Raw genomic sequence first — 16,639 nt, forward strand, 5'->3', positions numbered from 1 at the left:
CTCATGTAAGAAAAGCTGAGCTAGATTCCTAAGGACAGAGATGTGCTCACACTTCTTTGTATCCCTAGTTCCCAGCACAGTGCAAGGTGCTGCAAACATTTACCGAATCCAGGGTCTCGCGTCCTGACTGTCCAGCAGAGGCCGCTCTGGGCCGGGGCTCTCGGGACCTGAGGGCTGAGAGCTGGAAGGCCAGGGGGTGGCCCTGTCATTGCCGCGGGGCCCGGGTGGGAGGGGTTTGGCAGCGGCAGGCGCGGCAGCAGCGGCGGCGGCGGCGGCGGCGGAGGCGGCCCCGGGCTCGGGCGGCTGGGATGGAGCAGAAGCGCGCGGAGCACTGGAGGGCACGCAGCTGACGGAGCTGGGCTGCGTTCGCCTCGTCTGCCTCGCGCCTTCCACTGTAGCTGTCCGCGCCTCCTGGCTCCCACCGCAGCCCACCCGGCAGAGGAGTCACTACCGGCGCCCATTGCGCTCTGTCAGTCCGCAAACTCCCTGCCGCCCGCTCCGGGCTTGGCACCAAACACCAGGCTACCATGGTCTGCAAGACTCTCTTCGCTCTTTGCATCTTAACGTCAGGTAATTGGCGCCATCCTCCCGGAAGGGCAGGTCGCGGGGTGGGCCCCAGTGGCGAGCGCGGGGTCGGGGCTGAAGCTAGGAGACCCGGCAGCTAGTCGCCGCGCGCCGGCGCCTCGAGTGGTGCGAGTCTCCGGGTTGAGTGCGCAGGTGTGTGCGCACTTAGATTTGAGGTGATGTGCGCCTTTGGCCGTCCCGAACCGTGCAGAGGGAGGGGACGATGGGGTCCTTCCTGCCGCAGCCCGCGCCCGCACCCGCTCAAACTCCAGCTTTGTGGAACAGGTGGCTGGCTGAGCTGCACGTTCGAGCCCAGGGTGGGCAACACGGACTGCGCCTCAAGGCTTCTCTTTCTTCACCAGGGTTTCGGAGCGCACTCTGCCAGAGTACGGGACCAGACTTCTTGTTGCGGTTCAGCACTGGAAGGGATGAAAAAACCGGGGAAGTGGGGGTGGGAGGTTCGCATCTGGGAAGGCTTCAGCAGCGGCTGCGCGCCTGGCGGGGCAGGTTTGCTTTCTGGAGTCTTGGCGGTCTCTGATCTCCGGCGTCCATTCCTAGTTACGCTTAGGATGATGTGGCACTAACAGCAGCGGCCCTGCCTTGGTCAGGCTCGCAGTCGTCACTGGGGGTTGCAAGGCTACCTTCTGCCCCAGAGCTCCCCAAAAACGTATCTCATGGAAGAAGCTATTAACTTAGCTAAACTAGCATCCTCTCCCCTCCCCCTGCACCACCTCTGAAAGGCTTCCTAGGAGCCACTCTCGGGTTTCGAGACCACAGACGGCGGCGACCTCTGGCAGCGGGGATGGGGAAAAGGGGAGCCAGACGACTGAGCTCGGCTTGGCGGGGACCGGGGAGAGATTCAGAAAGACGCTTTGAATCTGGAGTTCAGGTACTCATTTTTTCCAGAAAATGTCTCCCGCAAAGGGACAACTGGCTGTGGATATGGTGCTGGTGGAAAAGGTAGCCCGACTGCGCGGCCACTGGCATTTTCAGTTAAATGTGAACCAAAGTCACATAGCGCAAACCGATTCTACTCATGCTTGAGTCTGTATTTCCTCCCTCTGAGTTCGTCGGGTTCCTGCAATTGTGGACACGGGTCGTCGCAATCCCTTGAAAAGAAGCTAGAGGTTTCCTGGCAGCTCACAATGGGTAATGCAGTTATAAGGAAAAGTTTCCCAATTTGAAACTATAGCGTATTTTCTCTACTTACTGAACATCCATCTGAGAAAACCTCTTTCGCGCTGGTATCTCGGCACGGTTTGGAGACGCGTCCGCGGACAGTTCCCGAACCGCTGGGCTTTGGCTGCCCAGCCTCTGGCTGGGCTCAGAGAGCCTGGGTCAGGCAGGTGTAATAGGCAGCGGAGCTCCTGGCTGGCTGCCGGTGGTAATTCCCGTAATCCTTAAAGCAGGAGATGCTTACGTAATGACACGAAAGGTACCTTTACTTCTCCTCACTCAAAAATCTTTTCTTGAGGTTCAGAAACCCTTGAGTGAGTCAGTAGAGGGGTTCATTGCTAATTTGATTTAGTGGTTTGTCTTATTTATTTAATCATTTCCTTTTTTGAACAGCTCTGGCAGTTGTCAAAACCGGGATTAACTCGAACAAGCAGTGTATTGTAGCTTCCCCACCCCCCCCCCCAAGACGCTTTTTTTTTTTTTTTTTTAATTTAACTCCGCTATTGCGGGAGGAATATCACCCTTGACCCACCACCAGAGTGAGGAGACTGGTGGGCCAGGGACCGGCTGAGCACCAAACCTACCCCCATGCACTAATTAGGATCAGATTCCAGATAGTCACAGCCTTCCAGCTGTGAGGCTCGAGACTCAGGAAGACATACTGCCTCATTTCCCTAGTTATGTTTCGATGTGCATATCCCAAGCGGACAATGATGAAGCTAATGGACGCTGCATTCCCGCTGAAGTTTGTGCCTCTGAAGGAATCTCTTTAAGACATCAGTTTGTTGTTAGAGCTACTTTGCAATAAATTTCATGAAAAAAATATGAAAATTGGCATAAATACCTCATGAGATTCTTTGCACCTTAATTTTAAGGTGTTTTCAAAATGTAAAATATAGTTTTTAAAGAAAAAAATAGACGTGTTGGTAAAGAAGAACGAGATGAGGACTCTTGAAGTGGAAGTGGCACATGTGTTTTGGGGGCTTATCCCAGAACTCCCTAGCAAACCTCTAGTTACTTTCACCAGGCCTTATTTCTTTTTTGTTTCCTTCTCTTTTTCCCCTTCAAGCTATAGGCTTCAAAAATATTTCTGTAAAATTCTTAAGGTGATACTTTCTTGAGCCAGGAAAAGCGTTACGCAGGGGCTTATTTTTTGGCTCAACAAATCCTCTCAAAATATACATATTTCCTCCAGCACATATAATGGACACTTGCAAATATGTGTGCATTGTCAACAAGCCAGCAAGGGTAGATCTCCACATTTATTCACTCGGGTATATATAAACATATTTATATATTTATGGAGAAAGGGCCTAGCTCTGTCACCCAGACTGGAGTGCAATGGCGCGATTCCAGCTCCACTGCAACCTCGGCCTCCCCATCCTCTCACCTCAAGCTTCCGAGTAGCTGGGACTACAGGTTCACACCACCATAAATAGCTTTTTTTAATTGTTTTTATTTTTTGGTAGATATGAGGGGTATTCCTATGTTGCCCAGGTTGGTCTTGATCTCCTGAATGTAAGTGATCCTCCCACCTTGGTCTCCCAAAGTACGGAGATTACAGATGTGAACCACTGTGCCCAGCCTCATTTGTATTTCTAAAAGGAGAGAGAAATCTTAGATGGTCTTCAGTTCTCTCAAGGTTGATTATAGTAGAAAACTAGCATGTCTATTGTATAAACCATTATCAAACACTTCTTATGCCAGTATAAGGCATATTGCACTACTGATTCCAGATTAAAATACAAACCAGAACCTCCAACGTTTGTCCCCAAAACCAAGAAGGGAACGAGAATGGCAGGCCCCTGGTAGCTTCCACCTTTATCCCTCTCCTGCTCCCCATCTGGATTCTCTTTCTTTGTTCTTGCCACCATGGTTGTTACATTCAAGTTTTTCATGGCCCTATTTATTTAAAAACTCCCTCCGTGAAGTATGAGATATATTAGAACTTTCAAAGGCATTTTCTGAATACTCAAGAAGGACAAAAAGGAAAGACACTAGGTAAGAGAGACACAAACCTCATGGTCCTATTTCTCCTGCACTGGATCTGCTCTGTTTGCCCCTGTCTCCTCTCAGGACCTTCCACCCATTACCCAGCCACCCTGCGCAGACATATTAGTCCCTTAGTGATTAAGATGTAGATCACCAGAGAGCTAGATTCCCAGTCTGCCACACAGCTAGGGATCCTATTTGTGTTCTGGTTCTGGTAGGTACCTCTTCTCCAGGTAACTAACACCTAGAATGTCCTTATCCTTGAAGGAAGACTGACTTCACCCTGCAGATTTATGACTCTGTACTTGATATATGTCAGCTTAGTAGCCTTATCACACATATATTAAAATGCACAAAATTGTGCACACATTTAAAGGAACAGGAAGGTTGATTATGGTTTGTTGGGGGTGGTTGTGAACAGTCACTTGCATTCCTTAGCCTGAAAACTCCTATTCCCCTGAAATCTTTGGTCACAGTCAAAGATGGGACATTTCCTTCACATGAAAACTGACCTGAAAAGGTGCATGAACACTCTTTGTTGTTCTCTTTGTTGTGAACTGATGCATTTACAGAGGTAGTGTTTCAAGATGGTAGGTGCATAGATTCTGCAGCTAGATTGCCTAGGTAAAAATCTAAGCTTTACTACTTACTAATTGTGTGATTGAGGGCAAGTACATTAACCACTCTGCATTTTCTTATCTACAAAATTTGGAGAATAAAAAATTGGAGTTATTGAAAGTGTTCAATAACTGAATATACCTATAGGTATACAGTGCTGGAGACATAGCAAATGCTCAATACGTGTTAGCTGTTGTTGTTGCTATTATTCTTATTAATGAAGTGTACTATATTCTGCACTAATTAGGTCATTCTCTCCAAAAGCAGCGTTTATATGTTTGTACTTGGACTATGTAAATCAAAGATCTCAACTAATATTCCAGTGCAGTGCCAGCTGTTCCAGCAAACCAATGTGCAAATTAAGAAAATATTCAGCTGAGCCTACTAAATGCCTAATTTGAAAAGGTTAATAATGTGCCAACTCAGATTTAGCACAAGAGTCCAAAAAATTCTCAGTAACAAATAGATGTAAAGTCTCATCAAGGACTTTTATTTCTTCCATAGAAACTTTTGCAAACTGGTGTGTTTCAAAAACTCAACTCAGCTAAACCTCAAAGGTCAGTTCCCCAGAGCTACAAACTTGAGATAATTCAGATTAACAACTTAGGAAAAGACAGGTCATTTTGTCCGAACGCTCCAAAACAATGGCAATCCTCAATAATTTCCGCATCTCTAATTTAACTTCAGCATTTGACCCCAGTCTAATTGTGCTTGGGTTTTTATGAGAAAAACATTGGCCAAATATTATACTGTTTAAGCAGACTTTCTTAAGCAGTAATTTACCCTAAGGGGGTTATAGCACCGCACCGGAAGCAATGGACAACAACATTTTTTAAGTGTTTTCAAAACGAATTTGACTGTCTTAAATCTAAATGAAGGAATCCTGAAATAGCAGTTAAGACTGTTTGCTTCCAAAAGAAGTATCTATCACTAAAATTGGGCACATTAGTTTAGAAATCAAACTTATTTGTCTTGTTCATAAGATATCAAGTGAAGCAGTTTCTTGGAAAAATTCATGTTTTATGTAGAAGACGTGGTAATTCTGAGAAAAGGTAGGCAGATAGTGAATGTCTGCTTTATCCAATGTTTGCTTTTTACTTAGACATACAGAGCTAATAGGTTGTCATCTAGTTAATGTGCAAGCCGGGCAACTATTCAGTAAGACTGATTTGTGTATGTAGTTCATAACATTTATTTTTTTAGTTACAGCTTAAATTATTTAAATGACAGGGTTGATGTAACATTGTATTTTCTGATGTGTGAATCTTTAAATGTTCCTCACAACCCTTTACACCAGCATAACCAATTTCTTTCACCTGTTTTAACATGGCTTATACATGTTGGGAACTTTGCCATTGGGTAAGTAATAGAAATCATTAAAATGAAATAGACAGTTATAGAATTCATCTCATCTGTGCTTTTCATTGGTACAGGATGGTATAGTGTCAATTGAAAATAGTCTTAATTTTCCTTTGGCTAGTATTGCCGAATTTAGCAAATAAAAAACAAAGGTTGTCCGGTCAAATTTGAATGTAAAATGAACAGTGAATTCTTTTTTTTTTTTTTTTTTTTTTTTTTTTTGAGAGGGAGTCTGGCTCTGTCGCCCAGGCTGGAGTGCAGTGGCCGGATCTCAGCTCACTGCAAGCTCCGCCTCCCGGGTTTACGCCATTCTCCTGCCTCAGCCTCCCGAGTAGCTGGGACTACAGGCGTCCGCCACCTCGCCCGGCTAGTTTTTTTTGTATTTTTTAGTAGAGATGGGGTTTCACCGTGTTAGCCAGGATGGTCTTGATCTCCTGACCTCGTGATCCGCCCGTCTCGGCCTCCCAAAGTGCTGGGATTACAGGCTTGAGCCACCGCGCCCGGCATGAACAGTGAATTCTGAGTACGTCCATGCAATATTTGGGACGTACTTAGACCAAATCTTTCTTTGTTGTTTATCTTAAATTCAAATTCAACTGGTTGTCTTGTATTTTAACTGCCAACCATACTTTTGGCCTTTCATCTGCAGTTCATTTATGCAGAGACTTTGATACAGGATTAGCTTTATTTTGAAGCCTGCCTCATGGGGCTTTAGTTACCCTGCACCATTTCATTAGAAATAATCTGTTCATGGGAAAACATGGAGATTTAAGAGCAGCTCTCTGGGTTAGCAACTATATGGATTAGGATTTCGAGGCAGCACTCACACCAATGAGATATTTTGATTCTGATTATATATCCATTAACTGTGTATTTCTGAACATTGATGGGATTTATATGGCCTCCCTAAATGACTTTAACCCCTTTTGACTCTTCCTTTATATAAAAAAGTATATTTTTAATGGTAGCAATGGTCTTGCTATAGGGGCTGGGACTGGAAGCCTTCCGGACTCTAACTGGCATTTAATTTAAAAGGAAAGTTATGATTAAAACTGAAAACTTTGAATTTCAGTGCTGTCTTTTGTGCCAGGATCTTAAGAAGTCTCACAAATATTAATTATATAAGGTTTACATAATCCCTGCTGGGTAAGTCTATTGGTATCACTTGCAAGCTGTGGCTATATAGAGCCTGAAGCAACATATTAGATAGAATTTTAAGACAGATGTTTAAAAAAATCCTTTGATCAATTGAACTGTGGTGGATATTTGTACCTTTTATACCTAAGGCAAAAATCTGTGAATACCTTACTGTTAAGTGGAAAAAATATTAAGATAAATTACCAGGTGTGATATTTAGAAAACATGTCTATTCAATACAAAATAAGGTGAGTGGTGGAATACACCTTTGATGATAACATCTTCCACTTACATTTCAAATTCCAACATTTGATTTTCTTTTCAATGAACAAGGAAATAAGGATCTGGGAACTTCAGTGCAGGTGTTGAACATGAAAGGAATTAGATGACAGAGGGTTTTGTTTATTTGTTTTTTGTTGTTGTTGTTTTGGCCATGATTATAAACTTGGAGCTACCATTCAGACTTCCCAGAGGTTAGAACACCTTATATTTCCTAATACGAAGTTAACAAAATACACGTTACCTTTTACGTTGTGATATTTTTACCAGGGGTAGTATACAAGCATAACTTCATTACTTACAGAGTTCATTCACCCACTATTGTATCTATAATGGATAGTTATTGGTCCTCTATCCTTTATGACATGGTTTTAGTTTTGTTGGAAAAGCTTTTGTGATCTGTCTTAGTTCGTCCAGGCCACTATAACAAAACACCATAAACAGGGAGGCTTATAAACAATATTTATTTCTTACAGTTCTAGAGACTGGGAAGTCCAAGATCAGGGCATCTGCAGGTTCTGTGTCTGAAGGGGGCTATCTTTCTGGTTCATTAGCTGTGTCCTCCTCATGTGGTGGAAGGGGTAAGGCACCCCTCTGGGGCCTCTTTTATAAGGCACCACCCTCATGGTCTAATCACTTCCTAAAGTCTCCACCTCCTAATACCATCTTTACCTTGGAGACTAGGATTTCAACATATGAATTTTTTCAGAATGCAAATATTGAAGCCATAGCATGATCCCACAGATAGACAGCAGATAGATACCATAACTAACTAGTGTTGACCATTATTTGATTGTTAGAACACTCCATACTGTAGGACTCTTGCTTTGTACTGTAATTGGATTCTTCAGGAAGAACAGTAACAATTATTGTAAAGGTTAAAGGCGATCTGTTTATTTAGTATGTTAGTTACAATGCACTGACTATATGTATTTAGGACGATGTTTAAGATCCCAGTCATTCTATTAAGTTAATGTAATGTGTCATATTAGGAAAGGATTTCAGTGTATCTCAGAATTACAACATGAGGTGACCTCACTGCCACTTGTTCATCAGAGGGTCCTAAAGAAAATCTGGTGGATTGAAGATGTCTTTCTTGGCCTTGAAAAGAGGCAAGTTATTGGTAGATCACACACTCTACTGATCATGGGAATTCTTGCTATTAATGAGCATTGCTGCCTGAAAGGCAACATCAAGACATACACTTTTACCACATTCAACTAGTGGGGAACCCTGGAGGTTTTATCTTAAAAATTACAATGTTGATGGAAATGACATTCAGGAGGAGAGCCCAGATAGTCTCCTTTTTGGAGACCTAGTCAGATAGGTCAGACCAGAAGAAAAAATATTCATCATTTACATGATAGGAAATGTTGCTGGGGGCAGGAAGTGTGATATCAAATTACATGCAGAAACATGGTAAGAAATGCGCAGTAGGAAGGGGCAGTGGCTGTTTCAGAATTTCTGCACAGATTACGGAGGAGAAGTTGGGGGCATAATGTTTCATGAGACCAAGAAAACATCAAATGGCTGAATCAGGGGGGGAGGAGGATTAAAATTATTTTGGAGTACTAAGTCTCAAACCAACACTAGATGCTACTTCTAGATATGAAAAATTCATTTGATTTCATTTTTAAAGGAATAAGGGATACCTCTTCAAATTTATATGAATATAATATTTGTTTTAGTATGCCTCCTTAGTTCTGTGAAAAGTTACAAAGTGAGCCTTTCAGATGAAATGATGTGTTAGACTTTATGGTGGGTAATTAAGGTAACTTTGGCATCATGAAAGGGAGTGAAGAATAAGAAAATGCCCTGTGGTGTAAAGATGAAAGCAGCTACATGGTTTGACTCAGCTAAGGAGGGCAAAGTGGTCTAGGGTTGCCTACTTCCAGGCATCCTTCCTAGAACTGCTCTTCAAAAACAAACTGATTATGAGAAGACTCTCCTTTAGATGCTCATACGAAGAGAAACATAGCCCTGATATTTATCAGGTGATGAAGGGATTTGTGTTATTTTATATGAGAAGCAATATGGTGTGGTAACAGAGGCTTTAGAGTAAGATAGACCAGCAAGCAATGCCAACTCTGTGCTCTCAGTTTCCTTCCTTGTAGGGTTATGACAATAGACATAGAGTGCCATGGGAGTAGACATTCAACCAGTCTCCATCGAGTACGTACACCAACAGGAAAAGGATTTATTTTATTTTACTTCATTTGCTTTCTCTGTCTCCCACTACGAGATTGTAAAGTGCATGAGAACAGAAATGATGGTGGGGTTTTTTTCCACTGTTGTATCCCCAGCATGTAGAACAGAGCAAGAAACATAGTGTGTGCTTTGTAAATTTTCATTCAGTTTACTTTTAGTTGAGAATCGACATGTGCTAAACCCTGTCCAAGGCTCTGGATATACATTAATGAACAAAGACAAAACTGCCCTCAGGGAATTTACATTCTTTGAGGATGATAAATTTTGACTTAGTCAAAAGGAAATCAGTAGTTGAATATCTAATAGTCATCTCAAACTCAACATGTCCAAAACTGAGCTCCTAGACTTTCTTCCCCTAAGGGGCTTACCTAAAGCCTTCTCCATATCAGTGAATGGAAATGCCACCTTTCTAGCTGCTCAGACTGAAAATCATGAGTCATCCTTGAGTCCTCTTTTTCTCTCAACACTCCTCATCCCAACCTTCAAGAAAGTCTGTCTGCTCTTGTTTTAAAATATGTACAGAATCCAACCACGTTTTGCCACCTCAGTTTCTCCCACTCTGGTTCAAGCTACTACTATCTTTCTCTAAGAGCACTGCAGTGGCCTCCTCTCAGATCTACTTGCTTTCACCCCTCCCCTCTCAGGTCTGTTTTCTGCATAGCATAGCAACAGCGAATTCATTGGAACTATGTCAGTCACTGCTCTGTTCAGAGTCCTGTAATGGCTCCTTATTGTTTTTAGAGTAAAAGCCAAAACCCTTAGAGTGACCATCAAGACCTCCATGAGCTGGGGCTTCGTTGGTTCTTGAATCGGATCTTCTACACTCTTCTTTGCTCACTCTGCACCAGCCACAGGACTACCTAGTAGCACATAGTAGCCAAGTCCTCTGTCTGGAATGTACTTTCTCCAGATACCCACATGACTAATTCCCTCACTTCCTTAAAACTTTTGTCAAATGTCACCTTCTCAATGAGACTTAACCCTGACCGACCTCTTAAAATTGTAGTCTGTTCCACTTGCCAACACCATATTCCTGGTGCCCCTTATCTGACTCTTGCCTCTACTTTTTCTTTAAAGTCTATCTCCCTCCATCCCTCCTTACGCCTCACTAAAACATAGCTCTAGGAGGACAGAGATTTTTGTCCCTCTTGTTTGCTATGGTATCCCACTGTGTTAGAACACTGTGTGGGCACATGAGGATACTAAAAATCTATTTGTTGAATTGGATGATTAAAATACATTTCTGAGGGCTGGCAAAATGAAGACTTAATTCAGATTTTGCCTTAAATGACCCAAAAATGAGACATTGGCAAACTTGCTTACTATCAGGTGCTTATGTCTAGTGCTTCCAAAAAGCTTTAAAAAAAAAATGAGTCAGGCCTTTAGTCTTCATTGAGGATTACAGAAGCTAAACTTTGAAAATCAGCTATTTTTGAGCTATACACACACAAAATTCTTCTTCTTAAAATGTAAGCTTTATTTGGTGCCATAGACATCATTTAAAAATAGCTGAAACTTTATAAACTCCCTGGACAATTAAGAAAATGTCACCTTTGAGCTCAGCTAGGGAAGATAAAGATACCTTCACCATTTGAGCATTTTTGAGAATTCCAAATAACTAAAAATAACCTGGTGATGAAAAGTGATTTGAGTCTAAGGGAAGCACGATTGAAAGTTACCCAGTTAAGTCTGAGAAATTTAAGTAAATTAAGATGATGAGTGGTAAAGTTATAAGTTAGTCACTAATAAGCTCAAGAACAGAATGGGAGCTTTGTTGACCTTAGAGACCCTGGGCTACCGTCTTTGGTTATTCTGAAATATGAATTGTGTTTTATACTAAGCAATGGATAGAAGGGATGCAGAAGTCTTGCCTCAAATAAAACCTGTACCTTAGCCAAGGTTGGAGAAGGAAGCACTTGTCATCTACCCAGCAGGGCTGACACCTCTTGATGTGGCTGGTGTTAAAGTCCCCAAGGTTGGCATATCCCCCAGCTTCATCATGAAACAGATCCTCGTGGTACACACTGACTTACTCAAAATAAGAATGTTTAATTATTTTTTGGCTGACAAAAAGAATATGAGCTTAAAAAATAACATGCTTGCCTTGCAGCCTTAGTAATCATGGTAAAATTTAAGATTATATCAACTCGAAGAGCAACCTATAAACAAACCAAAGAAGAGGATGACACTTTGTGTTTATTTAAAATATTTGCTTTGCTTGTTCCATGATATGTCCATTTGTCCATTCTTGAGAAGGGCAGGCTCTCAGCCATCTTGATGTCAGCAGCCCTGACTGTAAACAGAGGTGTGTTCCCAGAGAGTAGCTCTGACCTGTGCTGGAGGCCCAGCAGGGAGCTGTGTCTGGTCTTGTGCTTGTGGCGCTGGAGGACAGGTGACCATGGCCCCACCTCTTCTCCCATGAGAGTCACCATGTTCTCCAAGTGAAATGAAAAGCAGGGCCTAATTTCTCACCAGAAGGAAAAGAATTGCACATCAGCAAGAGCAGGCAGGCTTTCAATGCCTCCAATCTCAAAGACAAGTGTGGCTGCTCAGGAAGTGAAAATGGTTCCATCACTGAGAATAGAGTTTCAGATTGGAGGGGTAACAGAAAAGAGGAAAGTGTGGTTTTTGAGATTCAGAAATTTACAGCCAAGATTTTGGTTAAAAAAAAAATTAATGTCATAAGAAACAGCTGTCTCTTGTTTTATAACGCTTTTTTAAAGCCACATTACACAGAAATAGATAAGAATGTATCTGTCACCTACCCATACCTGATTCAAAGTCCTGTTTGTTTGCCTGTTTGGGTTAAGAACTGTTTTTAATAAAAATAAGTTAGAAACAATGTAAATGTCTAACAATAATGTGCTGGTTAGATCAACCAACATAAATTCAGCATTCATACTGGGCAATATTAGGCAACTGCTTAAAATAATGAAATGGTCCATGATGTACTGACATGCAAAAATGAATATAATATATTGACATAATATATTGTAGCTTTATATTTCGCAGTACATTGGAAAAGCAAACTACAAAATTAAATGTGCATTGTGTGTGCCTGTGGAGAAAGGGTTTAGAAGGATACAGTGGTATCTGATAAGTGAACCTTGGGTCACTTTTACTTTCTCTCCCTCTCTCTTTCATTCTCTGAACTTTCAAAAAACAGTTTGTACTCCCTTTACAATTTTAAAAGTAGAGATATTATGAATATTGTTAATCCCTCTTTAGCAACAGTTAATGTGGTTATAGTGACTGCTAGATGGCTATTTTGATGTTTAAAATCTTGATTCAAAATTCATTCTGCTGGAGCCCTCAAAAATAAGATTTTAGAGAAGCAAATAACCTCAAAAACGTTTACCGGGCATCACTGATGTAATGGTCAGAGAAGGTTCTGGGAAGGAATTGACTTAAAGAAATATCCCATTTTCTAAAACCAGATGCTGCGTAAGTCATTGATCAGGACAACCATCTTGCATAGTATTTTAAGGGACTCTGTCCTAACTGATCAGTATTTAATATACTTTGTTAGTTTTTTAGGTCTCCTCTCTTCATCATATATGGGAGCAATTTCTTAAAACATTATTCTGAGCTCTTCTAAAATGAAAGTGGCCAATACAGATATCAAAAAAGAAAAACAGGCCGGGCGCGGTGGCTCAAGCCTGTAATCCCAGCACTTTGGGAGGCCGAGACCGGCGGATCACGAGGTCAGGAGATCGAGACCATCCTGGCTAACATGGTGAAACCCCATCTCTACTAAAAAATACAAAAATAAACTAGCCGGGCGAGGTGGCGGACGCCTGTAGTCCCAGCTACTCGGGAGGCTGAGGCAGGAGAATGGCGTAAACCCAGGAGGCGGAGCTTGCAGTGAGCTGAGATCCTGCCACTGCACTCCAGCCTGGGTGACAGAGCGAGACTCTGTCTCAAAAAAAAAAAAAAAGAAAAAAGAAAAACAGCCCTCACAAGAATATGCAATTTATTTTTCTTTTGGCAACGTTAAATTTGTTATATAATCTTTTCAATAAAATAATCGATAAAATGTGGTGTAGGCAAATTACGCTGGAGGATACATTATTAATATTCTATGACATTATCAGAGAGCAGCACAGGTGTGACTGGGGAGAGAGCCGGAGCAGAACTGACTGGAAGTTTTAGGGGTGATCTAGGCCAACCTCTCACATTATAGATAAAACTAGATATTCGGGAGTGTCACATTTTAAAATTTTTAGTTTTGCTAGGTATCACACATTGTGCTACATTCATTTCATCTGCCACTTCATCTAATCCTCTCAGCACCCTAGAAAGTAGGTTATTCCCATTTTGCTGTTCAGGTCACTGAGGTTCAGAAGTCAAGTAATGAGCCACAGATCACACAGTAGATAAGTAATAGAACTGGACTGGACGTTGAACCCAGGTCTCTACTTTTTACCCACCTCTGCCCCATTCGCTTGAACTACCAAATCAGTTGCTAAATTCTCTTGCATAAATGTAGCCTCCAGAATTTTTGCCAACTCTGCTTCTCTTCCCCATCCCCACAGCCTTGTTTGAGAGCCTTATCATCTCTTATCAGTAACTCCTAAACGGTCACCCCTTTTCCTCCCACAGTCTCTTGCCAGTCTTGGGATTCATTTAGGCCATGCCAAATTGCCTGCTCTTTTCCAAAGAAAGAGGATAATCTTATAGGTGCTCAGATTATGGTTTGTAAATTTTATTTCCGCTAAAAAGAATGAAGGTTCCTTGGAGAAGTGGCTAATTCCAGGTCTGGGTTAGGAAATACGTAAGATGAATCTGGAATATCTTGTTAGACCAGATAGTAAACATATTCTCAAAGAATACTAGGATCCTCTCAGAAGGACTCAAAACCACTTAATGAGGCACCAACTGGCCAAAGGTGGGACAATTAGAGCATTGATGATGATTATAATTGTAATAGATTGAAACACATTAAATACGTTTAAACTCGTAAGTTCACAGTAATACCAAAAACAAAACAATAATAATACAAAATTCATTGACCTTCATTGGAGAATGCTAATAAGCAACACATTATTTTGAATACATAATAGATGACTAGAAAAAAAAATCAAGTATCTTATTGATTTATTTACCTAAGCCTGCCTTTATTTTATGAAGTGTACCATTGAGTGACCAAATATTAGATGATGGGATAATTTTCTCTATAGGATTATTCCAGCTAATAAATGAAGAAGGCATGAAAAAAATAGAATATCACCATATTGTATGACCTACTGAGTTAGTGGGCTTGGGTACTAATCATCAGTGACTGCCACCACCATGGAGTATGATGCTCTCAGGTACTACATCTCCTAATGGAGGAATGCACCATCCCCTATGAAGCAGTCTTGCCAAATTGAAAGAAACCTACATCTGATCAAGCTTCTACTTCCAACAATAAAGTCACAGGAAATACAGAGGCCTGGGGAAGATGTTAAATCACACTGTGGGGATGATATCAGCAAACTCCAGACTGTGGAAAACTCTATGGGAAAAATAACCAAGTTTCTTCAATAAATAAGTTGCAAGGAAAAAAAAAGAGATTGAGAGAAAGATTGACAGAGATAGGAGGAATTTATAGTCAAGAAAGAGACTTAAGAGACATAGTAGCCAATCACAATTATGAACCTATTTGGATCCTGAATCAAACCAAAACTGTAAAAATAAATGATGACATTTATGAGACAATTGTGAATTTCAACACTGACTAGATATATGATAACATCAAGGTATTGTTAATATTTTCAATATGATAATATAACCCTTATGTTTTCAACAGCCCTTATCTTTTAGAGATACATACTATTTTGTTTATAGAAGAAATGCTATGATGCTTGGGATTTACTTCAAAATAATATGGGAGTGGGAATATTAGAGGAAAAATGACTGTGAGTTAATAATTGCTGAAACTGACTGAAAGGAACATGGGGATTCATTATACTCTTCTCTCCTACTTTGCAGATGATTACGTTCTTCCATTATAAGAAGTTTTGAAACAAGTCCTCTAGACCCCCTAATTGCTTGCAAAACAAGTCCACAGTGTTTAGCAAGTGACTTGGGATCTGAACTAGAGGTGGAACAAAACAAGGGAGGTGCCTCTTATCATGATGTGAAAGGCCAGAGAAGCAGAGGTCATTCTTGTTTGGAAAGTCTTCCCCAAGAAGACTGCTGGACACTTTCAGGTCTCTCTGCCTTTGCTCATGCCATTTCCTCATTCTAGAATGCCACAGTCCTCCATTCTCTGCCAACCAAAAGTCTCTTCATTTTGCAGGCTCAAATTTTTCCCTGTGTTCTTCACATGTCAGCCCTACTAGTCTTTCAGCTTTTAGAGAACAGAGATCATGTCTCAGCTTCATGTCCCTTCCTCCCAGGTATGAGCACATATGTGGTAAGTGCTCTGTGCTTGTCAAATTGAACTACAGAAACTGAGGCTCAAAATGTGGACTCCCAGGTCTCACAGCTAGTTAGTGAAAGAACTTAACTAAAAATCTCATGTAAATGTTAGTCCCTTGACTTCAGGACCTCCAAAGCCTCTTCATGCTTGTTCACCAGCATTCCTTTCCTTGGGAGTTAAGATTTAAAGGCTTTATGATGTCTGAGAGAAGTAACACATTAACTTAGAGTAGTTGAAAGTTATTATCCATTACCATGTACTGGCGTGTAGAAAAGGAAGGCCCTGGGTGAGTGGCCTATAAGACAAATACATCTTATAGGGAAGAAGGAAGTAGGCTGGAACCTGCAACACCACTTGGATCAGAAATTGCACAGTGAGAGGCATGGTGAATGCACTAGACATCAAAAAGACACAGAGGAAACACGGGAGAGATGACAGGTTCCAGGAGATCCAGCTGGCCGGTTTCCTGTGATTACACGTCAGCAAATGGAATTTGAAAGGGCATTATAGGCCATGCGCCATGGCTCATGCTTGTAATCCCAGCATTTGGGGAGGCTAAGGTGGGCAGATCACAAGGTCAGAAGTTCGAGACCAGCCTGGCCAACATAGTGAAACCCTGTCTCTACTAAAAATACAAAAAGTTAGCCAGGCATGGTGGCAGGTGCCTGTAATCCCAGGTACTCGGGAGGCTGAGGCAGGAGAATTGCTTGAACCCAGGAGGTGGAGGTTGCAGTGACCCAAGATCATGCCACTGCACTCCAGCCTGGGAGACACAGTGAGACCTTGTCAAAAAGAAAGAGAAAGAGAGAGAGAGAGGAAGAAGAAGAGGAATAAGAAGGAGGAGGAGGAGGAGGAGGAGGAGGAGGAGTGGTGGAAGGAAGGAAGGAAGGAAGGAGAAAG

At 41.8% G+C, this 16,639-nt stretch overlaps 1 protein-coding gene across 1 annotated transcript in view; it reads left to right on the forward strand.

Moving 5' to 3' along the window:
* The first annotated feature begins 296 nt into the window (after positions 1-296).
* The window catches only part of PARM1 (prostate androgen-regulated mucin-like protein 1), a 108,402-nt gene continuing 92,059 nt past the window's right edge, over positions 297-16,639 (forward strand). The window contains exon 1 of the mRNA XM_003898756.5: positions 297-570. Coding sequence (XP_003898805.1) covers positions 528-570 — 43 coding nt within the window. The 5' untranslated portion in view covers positions 297-527. The remainder of the gene's footprint in view (positions 571-16,639) is intronic.

The sequence above is a fragment of the Papio anubis genome, chromosome 3, assembly GCF_008728515.1.
Source record: "Papio anubis isolate 15944 chromosome 3, Panubis1.0, whole genome shotgun sequence".
In the NCBI taxonomy this organism is placed as follows: domain Eukaryota; kingdom Metazoa; phylum Chordata; class Mammalia; order Primates; family Cercopithecidae; genus Papio; species Papio anubis.